Source organism: Pantherophis guttatus, chromosome 3 (assembly GCF_059756535.1).
Source record: "Pantherophis guttatus breed Tessera chromosome 3, ASM5975653v1, whole genome shotgun sequence".
Lineage (NCBI taxonomy): Eukaryota > Metazoa > Chordata > Lepidosauria > Squamata > Colubridae > Pantherophis > Pantherophis guttatus.
Genome location: NC_142065.1, coordinates 79,099,271 through 79,111,475, shown reverse-complemented (window position 1 = coordinate 79,111,475; position 12,205 = coordinate 79,099,271). Strand labels below are relative to the sequence as shown.

Below are 12,205 nucleotides of genomic sequence, written 5' to 3'. Positions count from 1 at the left end.
GACTGACTGGGGTTTGAGTTAGTATGTGTGGGTAGAAAAAAGAAAGAAAGTAAAGTTCTGTTTGAGAGATGGAGAGAACAGTGGCCACTAAGCAAATCCGAAGCGGTAGATTCCTCCCACTCCATTTTGGTAAGCCGTCTTTTTTTGGAGGCACTTTATTCAACCTCTTTTGATATTAGAAAAGTATACCATAGATACACTAGAGTTGAGGGAAAGAGGCATCATTAAGGTTCAGGACACCATAAATTAATATAGGCAGGGGGGTTATTCCCAGGGGTGAAATCCAGCAGGTTCTGACAGGTTCTGGAGAACCGGTAGCGGAAATTTTGAGTAGTTTGGAGAACCGGCAAATATCACCTCTGGCTGGTCCCAGATTGGGGTGGGAATGGAGATTTTGCAATATCCTTTCCCCAGGAGTGGGGAGGGAATGGGGATTTTGCAGTATCCTTCCCCTGGAGTGGGGTGGGAATGGAGATTTTGTTGTATCCTTCCCTGCCACACCCACCAAGCCACGCCCACAGAACCGGTAATAAAAAAAATTGAATTTCACCATTGGTTATTACAATGTTTCATATGCTTTGGAAATTAGGCTGAGAATGGGAAGTACCCACTAGCACCTAAACTAAGGGACACAATCACCTAGACCCCTTTGCTCTTTTAGCATGATTGTGCAGGTGCCCCTGTTTGTGCAGCCTCTTTTAACTTTACACTGCCAGAAATCACAGTTTTTCTGTGTCTTTCCATTATTCCACACAGCAGGTCTCATATAATAAGCAAAGGGAAGCACGTGAAAGGGAACTTGTGCCTTTAAGGGCTCCCACTTGGCAATTCTTATCAGGACTCCAAACTGTAGCTAACCTTATGGATTTGGCTTGGAAAGGTTTTATCCTGGGAAGAGAGATTTGTTATGCAGGTGCAAAGCAGTGAAATAATCAGATCAGTTTGGTGGTAGCAATATGATCCAATGGTTTCTTTAAATCCGATCTCCAACTCACATTTTTTGCACACTGTCAAATAATACAGAAGGATTTAATTCAAAGTTATTGGTAGAAACAAATGGTTTTCAAGCAAAGTTGAACACACTGAATACTTAATGAATAGTCCTCAATCATTTGTTTAGTGACTGTTCAAAGTTACAGTGTCATGAAAACAGTTATTTACAATCAGTACACATGTTTAACAACTGTCTTGCTTAGCAAGGGAAATTCTGGTTCCAATTGTCATAAGTTAAGGACTACCTGTAATGCTCTTGATTTGGTAATAATAATTTATTAAATTTTCTGCTGTCCAACTGCCAGCTACTCTGGACAATACACAAGGTTTTTCTCCTGGCAAGCTACCATTTTCGGGCACCTATGCCTAAAACATGCTCCTTAATTAATTTTATATGGTGTCATAATATGCTGAGCTACAATGTGGAAACTTATTCGTCTGTTGCAGAGAACCTAGTGAAGGAAACCAGCTGTGGCCTTTTATGGGCAGGCAGCTAGACAAAACATTTTTCTTAGCAGAATTGCTTCCCTCAGATCTTACAAAAAGATGGTTTTATTTATCATCAGCATCTCTCCCCTTCTTTTTCACTCTGCTTTGTATTTAACCCTAGACATGTTATTTGACCATATATTTCCCTTTCTAAGTAATTTTGGTTATGAAAGGGCACTTCATAAATTATTGCTTTCAGCTAATAACATTCCCCCCAAATGTTGATTAAATTATCTTCTGTCTTTGCAGTGGAATGCCAACATAGATTTTATATATGTTTTCACTAGTATGGTATCTTTTTTTTTAAAAAAAGATAATTTATTCATCTTGCAATCTGCAATAGCTGTGGCAAATAAAGAATTATAAATCACACACCAAAAAAAGCCAAAACCAAAAGAATCCAATTAGGCTGGGAAAGACGTTTTTCTGAAACTTCAGAGGGTCTAATCAGATAATAATTATGAGCTGGATTGTGTGGTATTCTAATTTTGGTAATGCAGCTTCCTGTGTTCTTAATGAAGTGGTGGGAACATCTTACTCTGTTTGTTGGTTTTGGCACAAGAAAAATTAGTTTCATAGAAAGTTTGCCTGTGACCCCAAAGGACAAACAAATCTGGGGAAAGGAATCTTTTTTACACAAGAGATGAGCCCCAACCAAATATTTCCAGCCATTTAATTCAGTACCAATTATGGGGCAGAATTTCTGTGCTATTTAGTTTTAGTTAAATGCAGTGCTATTAAATTGGTTCATGGGAATAGGCTGATTGTTAAAGCCTTTCTCCAAGGCGTTTTGTGTAGTTTATTTCCAGGTAAGTATGCAGAAAATTGCAGTTCACTGGCCTTTGCAAAATATTTCCTTAAGGGCATGTATAGGATAGTGAGCAGCTGCAAAATCCTCAGATCTGTGTGCTCTTCTGCTTCACAAAAAGGTATTCTTGAAATGTTATCTTAAGTGGACACCGCTAGTGGGCATGAATGACAATGTTGTGATGGAATTAAAGGAACAAGGCCTTCAATAATATTGCCACTGCCTCTCTTCTTAATTACATTTTCCCCCTGTGATTAATGAACTAATACCATTCTTCTTTTTCTTTAGGCAACTCTAAAGATGCTCTTGGACCATCTGAAACTGGTGGCTTCATACCATGAAGTAAATAGAATGACTTGCCAGAATTTAGCTGTGTGTTTTGGGCCTGTATTACTTAGTCAGTGGCAGGAAACTACCAGCCACAACAACAGAGTGTTCAGTGATTCAGAAGAGCTGGCCAGTGCCTTGGATTTCAAAAAACATATAGAAGTTTTACATTATCTGCTCCAGTTGTGGCCAGGTAAAAAAAATTCTCACAATGGAGAACATTTAATTTCATTCAAGGCAATGTATTAATCTGTTGCAGTAAAAGCAGTGGAATCTCTTGCATTGTTCAAACTTTTATTGTAGCATAAACTTACAAAGACAAATTTATTATGCCATATTATTTATACCTGTTATTATGGTATATCAATTATATTATAACTTTATACTATTGTAACCATTTTTTCACTTTATTAGTTATATAAATTAATATCTTTCTAATGTACCCTTTTACTTTTGCATTTGTTCCAGGCTTGTGTCCTTAAGTTTCTTTAATATAAAGATGAATGGGATTTTTTTTGCACCCACAGTAAGAATATAAGATCCAGCCATCTGAAACAGCTGAAACTGTGTGTTTATTATCAGTGCCCTGAAGCGTCCCCATTGACTTAACTCAAGGACTATACTCATGGCCATTGTCTCTATGTCCAAAAAGCATCGCTTTTTCATGAGCCTTATTTCCACCCCCAACAACTTTTTTTTTTGTCTTTACAATTGGGGACTTCTGCCATTTCCTTCTTTCTCTAGATTTATTATTGGATAACCTTGGTTCTATCTATAACTTCTCTCAGGCAGATATTTAGGGGCGTAATTTTTGGCCTTGGTTTAACTTCAGCAGCTAATTTTTCAGACAGATACGAATAGGTTACACCGAACAACCCTAATTGTTTTTGGAGCAGTTGATCTCTGCTTTAGCAATAGCATCTTCTGGTGGTCAGATGTGTAATGCCACTGTTGTAATGCCAGCTTTTCTTTAACACTTAGCAATAGCACTTAAGACTTATATACCGATTCACAGTGCTTTACAGCCCTCTCCAAGCAATTTACAGAGTCAGTATATATCCCCCAATAATCTGGATCTTCATTTTACCCATCTTGGAAGGATGGAAGGCTGAGTCAACCTTGAGCCAGTGACAATCGAACTGCTGACAGCTGGCAGTCAGCAAAAGTAATCTACAGTACTGCCTTCTAACCACTGCACCACCACAGCTCTTTGAAGACTCATTGCTAGCACAATGATCAGGTTGTTAGTTGAACGAAAGTCAAGATGTTTTTTCCCCCTGAATGTGGACAACTGATATTATCTGCTCAGATAAAACATACGGAAATAAGCAATATAGCTGCTTGATTGGTGATTCAAAATGGAGTTATTAACAATCAAGGCCTTGAAGAAGGTTTTTCTCTGTAAATGTATCTCCTGGATGACTGGGTGTATATTGTCAAAGAAGTGAACTAACATAAGCTTAAGCATTTCAGCCTTTTCTATAACTACAGGGTATCATGCCAAGTTCTTTGGCTTTTCAAAGATTTAATTAAACATTGTGGAGTGAGCTCTGTTCCTGTGAAGGAGTAAAGCCAAACATCAATCCACTGATTAATATGAAAAACTTGATAACGATGCTTGTGACCAACTTCAAATTTTCATTTATCTGTTTTTTTTTATAAATTGAAAAATCATGGTCCTTGTTTATTCAGAAAACTTAATAATACTGGCACTTAAGGTTTAACACATGACCCCTTTGTTCTAAAGAAAAAATCCTAATCAGAAGAGCTTTTGTTGATGTACGTGTTTTCTCATCTTTTTAAAACAAGAAACCAGAATTGTGAGGCAAGTAAGATATACTACTTCCAGGGAGATATTTGAACCTGAGTGAAGGTTTACTCATATGACTATCTGAGTAAGTGGCAGGTTGCATTTGTTGGCTTCTGCCTTGTTATGTGATGGAGTTAGCTTTTTATATCACAACAATCTCCCTTAGAAGATCTCCCAATCTTCTAAAGGAAAATCGGGATTAAATATAATGAATATATAAATACTATTACCCCTGGCAGATACAGTTAGAAATAACAGAGCCACTGCAGTTCATGATGGTCTTTGAAGAAAGATATCACATAAATAGCAATAGCACTTAGACTTATATACTGCTTCACAGTGCTTTACAGCCCTCTCTAAGTGGTTTACAGTGTCAGCATATTGTCCCCAACAATCTGGGTCCTCATTTTACTGACCTCAAAAGGATGGAAGGCTGAGTCAACCTTGAGCCGGTGAGACTCGAACTGCCTCACAGGATAAATATGCTTGGTGTACCAAATGTTTTCCATTCCACCTAAGAGGTGGAATATACAGGTAGTCCTCGACTTATGACCGCAATAGGGACCAGATAATTTGTTGCACCCCATTTTACAACCTTTTCTGCCATGATCACATGACATCATATGATGCTGAATTGCAACCTTCCCTGCTGGTTTTCCTCATTGACTTTGCTTGTCAGAAGTTACCTGGGAAGGTTACAGAGGGTGATCACATGATGATAGGATGCTGTCACCATTGTATACGCACCACAGTTGCCAAGCACTAGAGATAAAAACATCACTGCAGGGATTTTGCAGTAGCAGAAAGTGCTTGAGGTTGATCTTAAGTCAATTATTTCAGCACTGTTGTAAACAATTTTTAAATGAACAGTCATAAATTGAGGACTCCCTGTATAAATTTAAGTCTTGAAAGTACACTCTTCTTTTGCTAACTGTCCACCCCCTACAATGGCACTGAATCCTCACTCAGTTTTTTTCTCCTTATGGCTTTCCCGGTCCTACAAGATCTTTACTTTTCACGTTATCTTCCTTCTACATTCTTTACAACAAGCTTCGTCTGCACATTAATCAGTTTTTGCATCTTCTGACAAGACTAGCTAGGGAGATACAACTCCTTCCATCCAGTACTGTTGAAACAATTCAAAGGTCTCCTAGCTTTTTTTGGATCTAATTTCCTTTAGTCTTTGCTGCCATTTTCTCTCCATTCCTTATCAAGCCTTATTGACAAAGTTAGTAAAGATGGTAGGAAGGATGTCCCTTCTGTGTTCCATTACACAACCAGAATATTGTGATCAGCAAAAATAACAATAGAATCAATAATGATAACAATAGTAGAACCAAAAATCGTAATAATAGAAATAATTAATAATAATAATAATAATAATAATAATAATAATAATAATAATAGAACCATTACTACAGAGAGGTGCTTGGAAGAGAAACTTTTACAGTTGAATTATGTAGCAGTTGTTGGTGAATAAAACATTTGTACTGTTTACCATAGGAAGGCGATAACAAGAGGAGACTTAGTTTCTAGAGCTGTAAAACCATGAGTTCAGGTAACAAAAGTGCCAAATGTGTGTTTGTTATGCCTGCTTTTTCTTACATAGTTGATTGTAGATCGCATTTGGAAGCTCTTCTTCGAACTGTACTGTGATTTTGGACTGCGATTAACTTGCAAAATTAACTTGCAGAGTTAATCAGGTTAAACTTCCAATTTTAATAGATTCCTCCAGCGGCAGTAGACAAAGGCATGGTAGTTTTAAGATGAAATGTTTACTAGTTGGCTTTTCCTTTTCAATATAACTTGACTGGCTGGTACCAAAATCAGTACAATAGAATTATTGGCTGTTCAGTGTGCATGCATTAAATGCATGTTCCCAAGTCATAGACCGGTGGAAAAAAATAAAATTGTCATATTGCTACTTTCTTTTAAGGCGTACTGTTAAGCTAACATGAGTTCCAATTATGCTTTATCATAGTGCAACATCCATCAGCTGAAGAGTCAGCCTTGCTGGAGCAGCAGTCCTCTGTGAACTATCTGAGGCCTAAGAAACAGCGGCCTCAAATGTTAAATTTAAGCGAAGTGTCTGGGATCTTGCGATCCAGGCCAGCCAGACTGGACAGCCCTTCAAGCAACCGCTATGCCGGAGACTGGACTGCTTGTGGAGAGAACTACTTTGTCAGTCCCAAAGGAGCTCTGAGCGAAGCAGACTATGATGATGTCCCTTCAGAAGAGGCAGAAAGTGGGGATGATGGCAACAAACTGGATCCTTCCAGAACGCTGCTCCGGCGGCCCATTTGTGTGTCCAAAGAACGCACCTTTCAGGCCTATCTGACAATGCAAACAATGGATTCTGCGGTGAACCATCAAGTTAACCTCAAAAACTTGCAAGAAAGCATTGATACTCTGATAGGAAACCTGGAACGGGAACTCAATAAAAACAAGCTCAATATGAGTTGTTGATCACTTTGCTTTGCTATGTCTCCAGTTTTGTATATCCCTTCTGTTGTGTACCACCAGGAGAGTATAAGGAAAAGGATGAGTTTTGGATGGGGGGGGGGTGTCTGTATTATAATTGCATTGGGCAATGTTGGAGATCACTGGGTAAGTTAGGCATTCATATTACAGTCTTTCTCCACCATTTGAAAACACACTACTTTTTATAAAACAATTCCGCAATATTCCTTGTCAAGGTACTATGCACTTAGGAAATTTGATCAGTTTATTGAAGATATATAATGCCTCATCTCTATCTTTGTTATACTGGAACAGTACACTTTGTTCCTGAAACCTTAGCCCTGGTACGGATGTTCTCCCAGAAGAGAGGAGATTAATGTTGCTACTTAAGTGATAATATGCTGCACAAATTCTATGTAGATCACGATCTATTATATTGACACCTTTTCACTTGCAATGCAAAGGCTGCTATGAAAAAAAAAGGCTTTTTGATAAGTTCAGTTGTATGAATATTGTTGTATTCCTGTAGTAACACTTTCAAGCAACTACTTAAAACTTGCAAAAATATTTTTCTAACTTTTGTTTTGTAGATATTTATATGTGAAAAACATTAGGCGTGATTTGGGCCTTTCTAGTTGAGGTACGTTTCATTGCGCAGGATTAGAGTTACTTCGCTCTGCTCCAATCTGGTGCTCTGAATTTATGTTAAACTACAGTTCTTTAATTTCCCAGCATAGTGATGATGATGGTGGTGATGTGTGTGTGTGTGTGAGAGAGAGAGAGAGAGAAGAGTAGAGAGAAAGAGAGAGAGAGAGACCAAAAGGTGGGGGTAGATTAGCATAGGAAATATCATTTCTTCATAGAGAGCAAGCCCTGCTATTGCATTAGATGATTGTGTAAAATGAAGTGGTTGTGCACTATTTCTATAGTTTGCTCATCCTTCCCCCTCATGCCAGTCAAGTAAAACTGCTGATGCAGGAGGTTAGTATTTTTTATGCCCAATTGGAGATGTTATACATGACAACACTGTAAAAAAGAGTACATGTAGCTCAGGGTTGAACTGTAGAATCCTTGGTGCTTTCCAGGGTGGATTTGATTTAAATCATGTTTTAAATCACTAGTAAAAAGGCTTGATTTAAATCAACTCGATTTAAATCATAATTTTTAAAGAGCAACTGTCATCTCTGCTACTCCTTTGACCCATTGTTGACTCACCGATAGTCCCAGTGTTGCAGAATATACAGCCTCATGCTACATAACTAAGCTCCATTTCATGCTGAATAAACTAAATTATTTATGTATCTTAAATAGAAAACTATCTTACGATAGATTTTTACCCCAAAAGTTTTTTTATTAAAATAAATTTGATAAAAATCAAAAAAATCTGATTTAAATAAAAAAAATCTGATTTTTTTGATTTTTTTAAAAAAATCATTGATTTTTATCCACCCTGGTGCTTTCTGAGCTTGGCTGTTTGTTTGCAAATGTTTATCCAGCTAAGTAGCATCAGCATTTTAATGGGTAATGAAACGTCTGCAAGCAAATAGTCATGCTCAGATAGCACCAAGGACTCCACGGGACAGCCCTGTGCCCATCTGGCCCACTCTAGATCTGAGAGCTGAAAAGAGACTTGCCTGTTGTGTTGTCAAACAATCACACATAAGCAATTGTGGGATACCCTGGACAACAAAGTGGTTGAATACTGAGAAATTTGAAGGCTGCAACTAAAAGCATACAAATTACTTTAAGGTATCCAGGATAACAAATTGTCTAGACACAATGGCCTGTTTGTCACACCTTTCTGAAATTCTCATTGTGAAACTAAAAACATGTTTCTAGAGATGCTTTGAGACTTGATTGCTTGGCAGAGACCATAACAGCTACCAAATCAAAACATTTTTTTATTATGGTCCAACAAGTTATTCTACCAAATTATCCACAAATATGCACATTTAAAAAATATGTAATGACTTTAAATGCAGATCTTTAATCTGATCAGCCTAATGTTAGCACTTTGCATAGACAATAATCAATGCAGTCCAGGTGCTGATCGTTAAAGCATCTCCAAATATAGTGAACCATGCTTAGGCATTATATCAGTCTCATTGGATTGGAAATACAGAAGCGTAACTTTGTATATCATTACAGGTAGTGCTTGATTTATGACCACAATTGGGAATGGAATTTTGGTTGCTAAGCGATGTGGTTGTTCAACAAGTCGTCACATGACCAAACCCAGTTTTACAGCCATTTTACTATGGTTGTTAAAACAAATCACATAGTCATTAAATGAATCCTGGGTTAAGTCAATCACATAATCATAAATGCAAGCCAGTTGCCAAGTGCCTAAATGGTGATCACATAATGAGGTAGGAGTTCTAGTGTGATGGTTGCAATTTCGAGGATGGATCATAAGTAATTCTTTCCGAGGCCTTTGTAACTTTGAACCATCATTAAATTAATGGTCATAAGTTTAGTACCTTACCGTGTATCTTGTCCAGTTTGTTTCCCGAATAGGGAATTTTCCCTTCTGCTATGCTAATGGGAAGCTCCTCAATTTTGATAGTTGTGCTGCTTCTTTATTTGTGATAAAGAACCACTTCTTATATACTTTAAATCTGACCTCCTAATACATTTCTACACCTTTATCCATCCTAGGGAGACCCCCAAAGAGTTCGCCTCTTTTTCAAAGGTTGATATGGATGAAGAAAGTGCCTTTTAAAGTAATGTGTTTTAAATGGCCTGAAACATTTTGAAGGTCTTCATTCCAGTTGGTCTACCTTCTTTAATCCCAAGAATGTCCTTAAGTGCTAAGACGATCAATGTATTGTTTATCTTGCCAGGTTTCTCAAATGATTATTGACAGCTTTTCCAGTTTGTTGTAAGAAGGGTAAATTTAATAAATCTTGATTGGATTGGTCTGCAGATTTTTAATATTCACTGTGAACCAAAGTAAATACAAGCCTGATGCAAATTTAAGTTCTGTCTGCAGTTAGGCAATAAGACCCAAGCAGCAATAAATTGCAACCAGGTGCCTCTTAAAAAAAAGAGATAGCAATGGAGTAGAGTATGTCTTAAATGGCATACCTTTAATAATATTAGTTAGCAAGCAGGGGAAGCCATTATCTTTTTAAGAGTGTTTTGAACACTATTTGCTTTGCATTAACCTTCATCAACTGATGTCTTCAGTTGTTTGGAGATCACAACTTCCTCAATTCCATCTAGGAATTCTGGGAATTATAGTCTTAAAATAGCTGGAGGACAAGGAAAGGGTACCCTATATTATAGGTATGGTTTCCCCCCCTTGTTTATTTACATTATCAGTTCTCCTCTTTTTTTCTTATGGATCTGGTACAAGTGCTATTTAATTTGTTCCTTGATATTGACTATTATAATTATTTTAGCTATTTATTGACAATAGGATGACTGAATTTGGTGCATGATTTTTGCCACATTTTCCTTAAAGAAATATTTCAGCATTTTATACAGTCTGGTTAATTTATTGATGATGATGATGATGATGATGATGATGATGATGATGATTAGAGTGGCAGTACATGACTACAGTCATTTCAATATAGTGATACAGTTTAAAAACATATATTTTAACCTGAAGCATTTATTGATAAGCTGACGTATTTTTTTAAACCGTATGTACAGGAAGTGAATTATTTTTGAACTATGTTAATTCTGAATAAAACCCAAAATTCAAAATAACTTGATTTTGTATTTTTGTAAAATGTTATTATTTTAAAAATATATTTTAAAGATAAGACTGTTAACTCGTGTGAAAAGACTTTATATATGCAGGATTGTTAGTCTGCTTCACTATGAAATGGGAAGAACACAGACTTAATCTAATGTATCAGTTTGGGTGATGATATGGAGGGGCAAACCTTTCACAGTTGATAAGAGCAGATGGCCCTTTTATCAGATCAGAGTCCATCTTGTCCAGAATCCTTTGAAGAAGAATGAATGGAATGGAATGGAATCACTACTTCCACTCAAGAGTAGATGTCATTTTGGATACTCCACTTGTTGCAGTCCTTGGTGTCAAATCAGTACACCTGATGGCCTGAACAACACTGGCAAGTCTACTTTAAATTATTCCAATGTTACTGATGCAATGCAATGCAATGCTGCATTATAAAAAAGAAATGCAGTACATTGATGCTTTTAAAGCAAAAGTGGCTCCATTCTTTATCCTGCAGTAGCCCCACTGAAATATTGTCCAGGATTTTACCTACTGCTATACTTTCAAATGTAGAAAATATGAGCATGGCTGTGTATGAACTCAGAATGTTGACCTGGGTGAAAGGTGAGACCTGCATGTAAGTTTATAATACAAAATTCAACCTTGAGTTTTATATGGAGATTCTCCACCATCCGGGTCATCGTTGTCCCAAAGGTGATTTTTCAAGAGGCAACTGGACTTTTCTGTTTTTCTTTGAAGACGTTTCGCTTCTCATCCAAGAAGCCTCTTTGGCTCGGAGCCAGTTGCCACTTGAAAAAACACCTTTGGGGCACTCTTGGAGTTGGCTTTATCTTTTGTTTTCTTTTAACACCACAGCTTCCACAATGCCATATTTTACAAATAAACAGGCGTTTATTAAATCTGCATTATGACACTACAGCAAATTAACAATAAATATTGCTTAATTAATATTGCCTTTATTATACATAATATAGGGATAGGGAAGAACAGCATATACATGTTCATCTGCTATCTTTGCCCATTCTCACTGACGAAGGCACAATTAGCAGTGAATTAAAAATAGCTGGGTGTCTGTTTCATGGAAGGACTTACAGTATAAATTATATATGTTGGGAGTCACAGCTATTCTGAAGTTGCTCATTATCGTTAAGTAGTGCTAAAACTACATGTTTCTTGAGGGGCTAAATTTATCTGGTCCCTTGATTAATCCAAGTCGAACCAATATGGCTTTCTCCAAATCCAAAAATTCTACATAATTTTGATTGGTCTGTTCTTCCATTAACTCTCTTGATCGCTGACCACCAACCACTTTCTGCAAAGAGAAGAGAAGAATGAAGGAGGAGGGGGGGGGAAGGAATGATAAGTTACCCTACAAACAGGCATTTTTCCCGAGTTTCACCAGATTCCATCTTTATATTCCTGAGACGATATCTACTTTCAAAATAGCCAGCAATATCATATGCTAAATGTTATTTTTAAAGTAACTTAGTAGTCAAGAGGAGTCCTATGGGACTGGGTGGCTATAATAAATAATAATATTTTAAAACAGCCTTCTCAGCTTGAGGTTCTCAGAAGTGTTGGGAATACAACTTCCAGAATTCCT

General features: G+C 37.1%; 2 protein-coding genes across 4 annotated transcripts in view; one reads left to right on the top strand and one right to left on the bottom strand.

The window, feature by feature from the left end:
- Nucleotides 1-10,604, top strand: part of SYDE2 (synapse defective Rho GTPase homolog 2) — a 45,721-nt gene extending 35,117 nt beyond the window's left edge. Inside the window, exons 6-8 of one of the 2 annotated variants that reach the window (XM_087889890.1) lie at nucleotides 2,579-2,810; nucleotides 5,931-5,985; nucleotides 6,409-6,901. In XM_087889890.1, coding sequence (XP_087746016.1) covers nucleotides 2,579-2,810; nucleotides 5,931-5,941 — 243 coding nt within the window. In that variant the 3' untranslated portion in view covers nucleotides 5,942-5,985; nucleotides 6,409-6,901. Of the gene's footprint in view, nucleotides 1-2,578; nucleotides 2,811-5,930; nucleotides 5,986-6,408 lie in introns of both variants that reach the window. The other variant, XM_034437126.3, reaches the window with a different exon arrangement.
- Nucleotides 10,605-11,473: 869 nt separating this feature from the next.
- The window catches only part of DNAI3 (dynein axonemal intermediate chain 3), a 48,496-nt gene continuing 47,764 nt past the window's right edge, over nucleotides 11,474-12,205 (bottom strand). For both annotated transcript variants that reach the window (XM_034437124.3, XM_034437125.3), the window contains one exon: nucleotides 11,474-11,914. In XM_034437124.3, coding sequence (XP_034293015.1) covers nucleotides 11,765-11,914 — 150 coding nt within the window. In that variant the 3' untranslated portion in view covers nucleotides 11,474-11,764. The remainder of the gene's footprint in view (nucleotides 11,915-12,205) is intronic.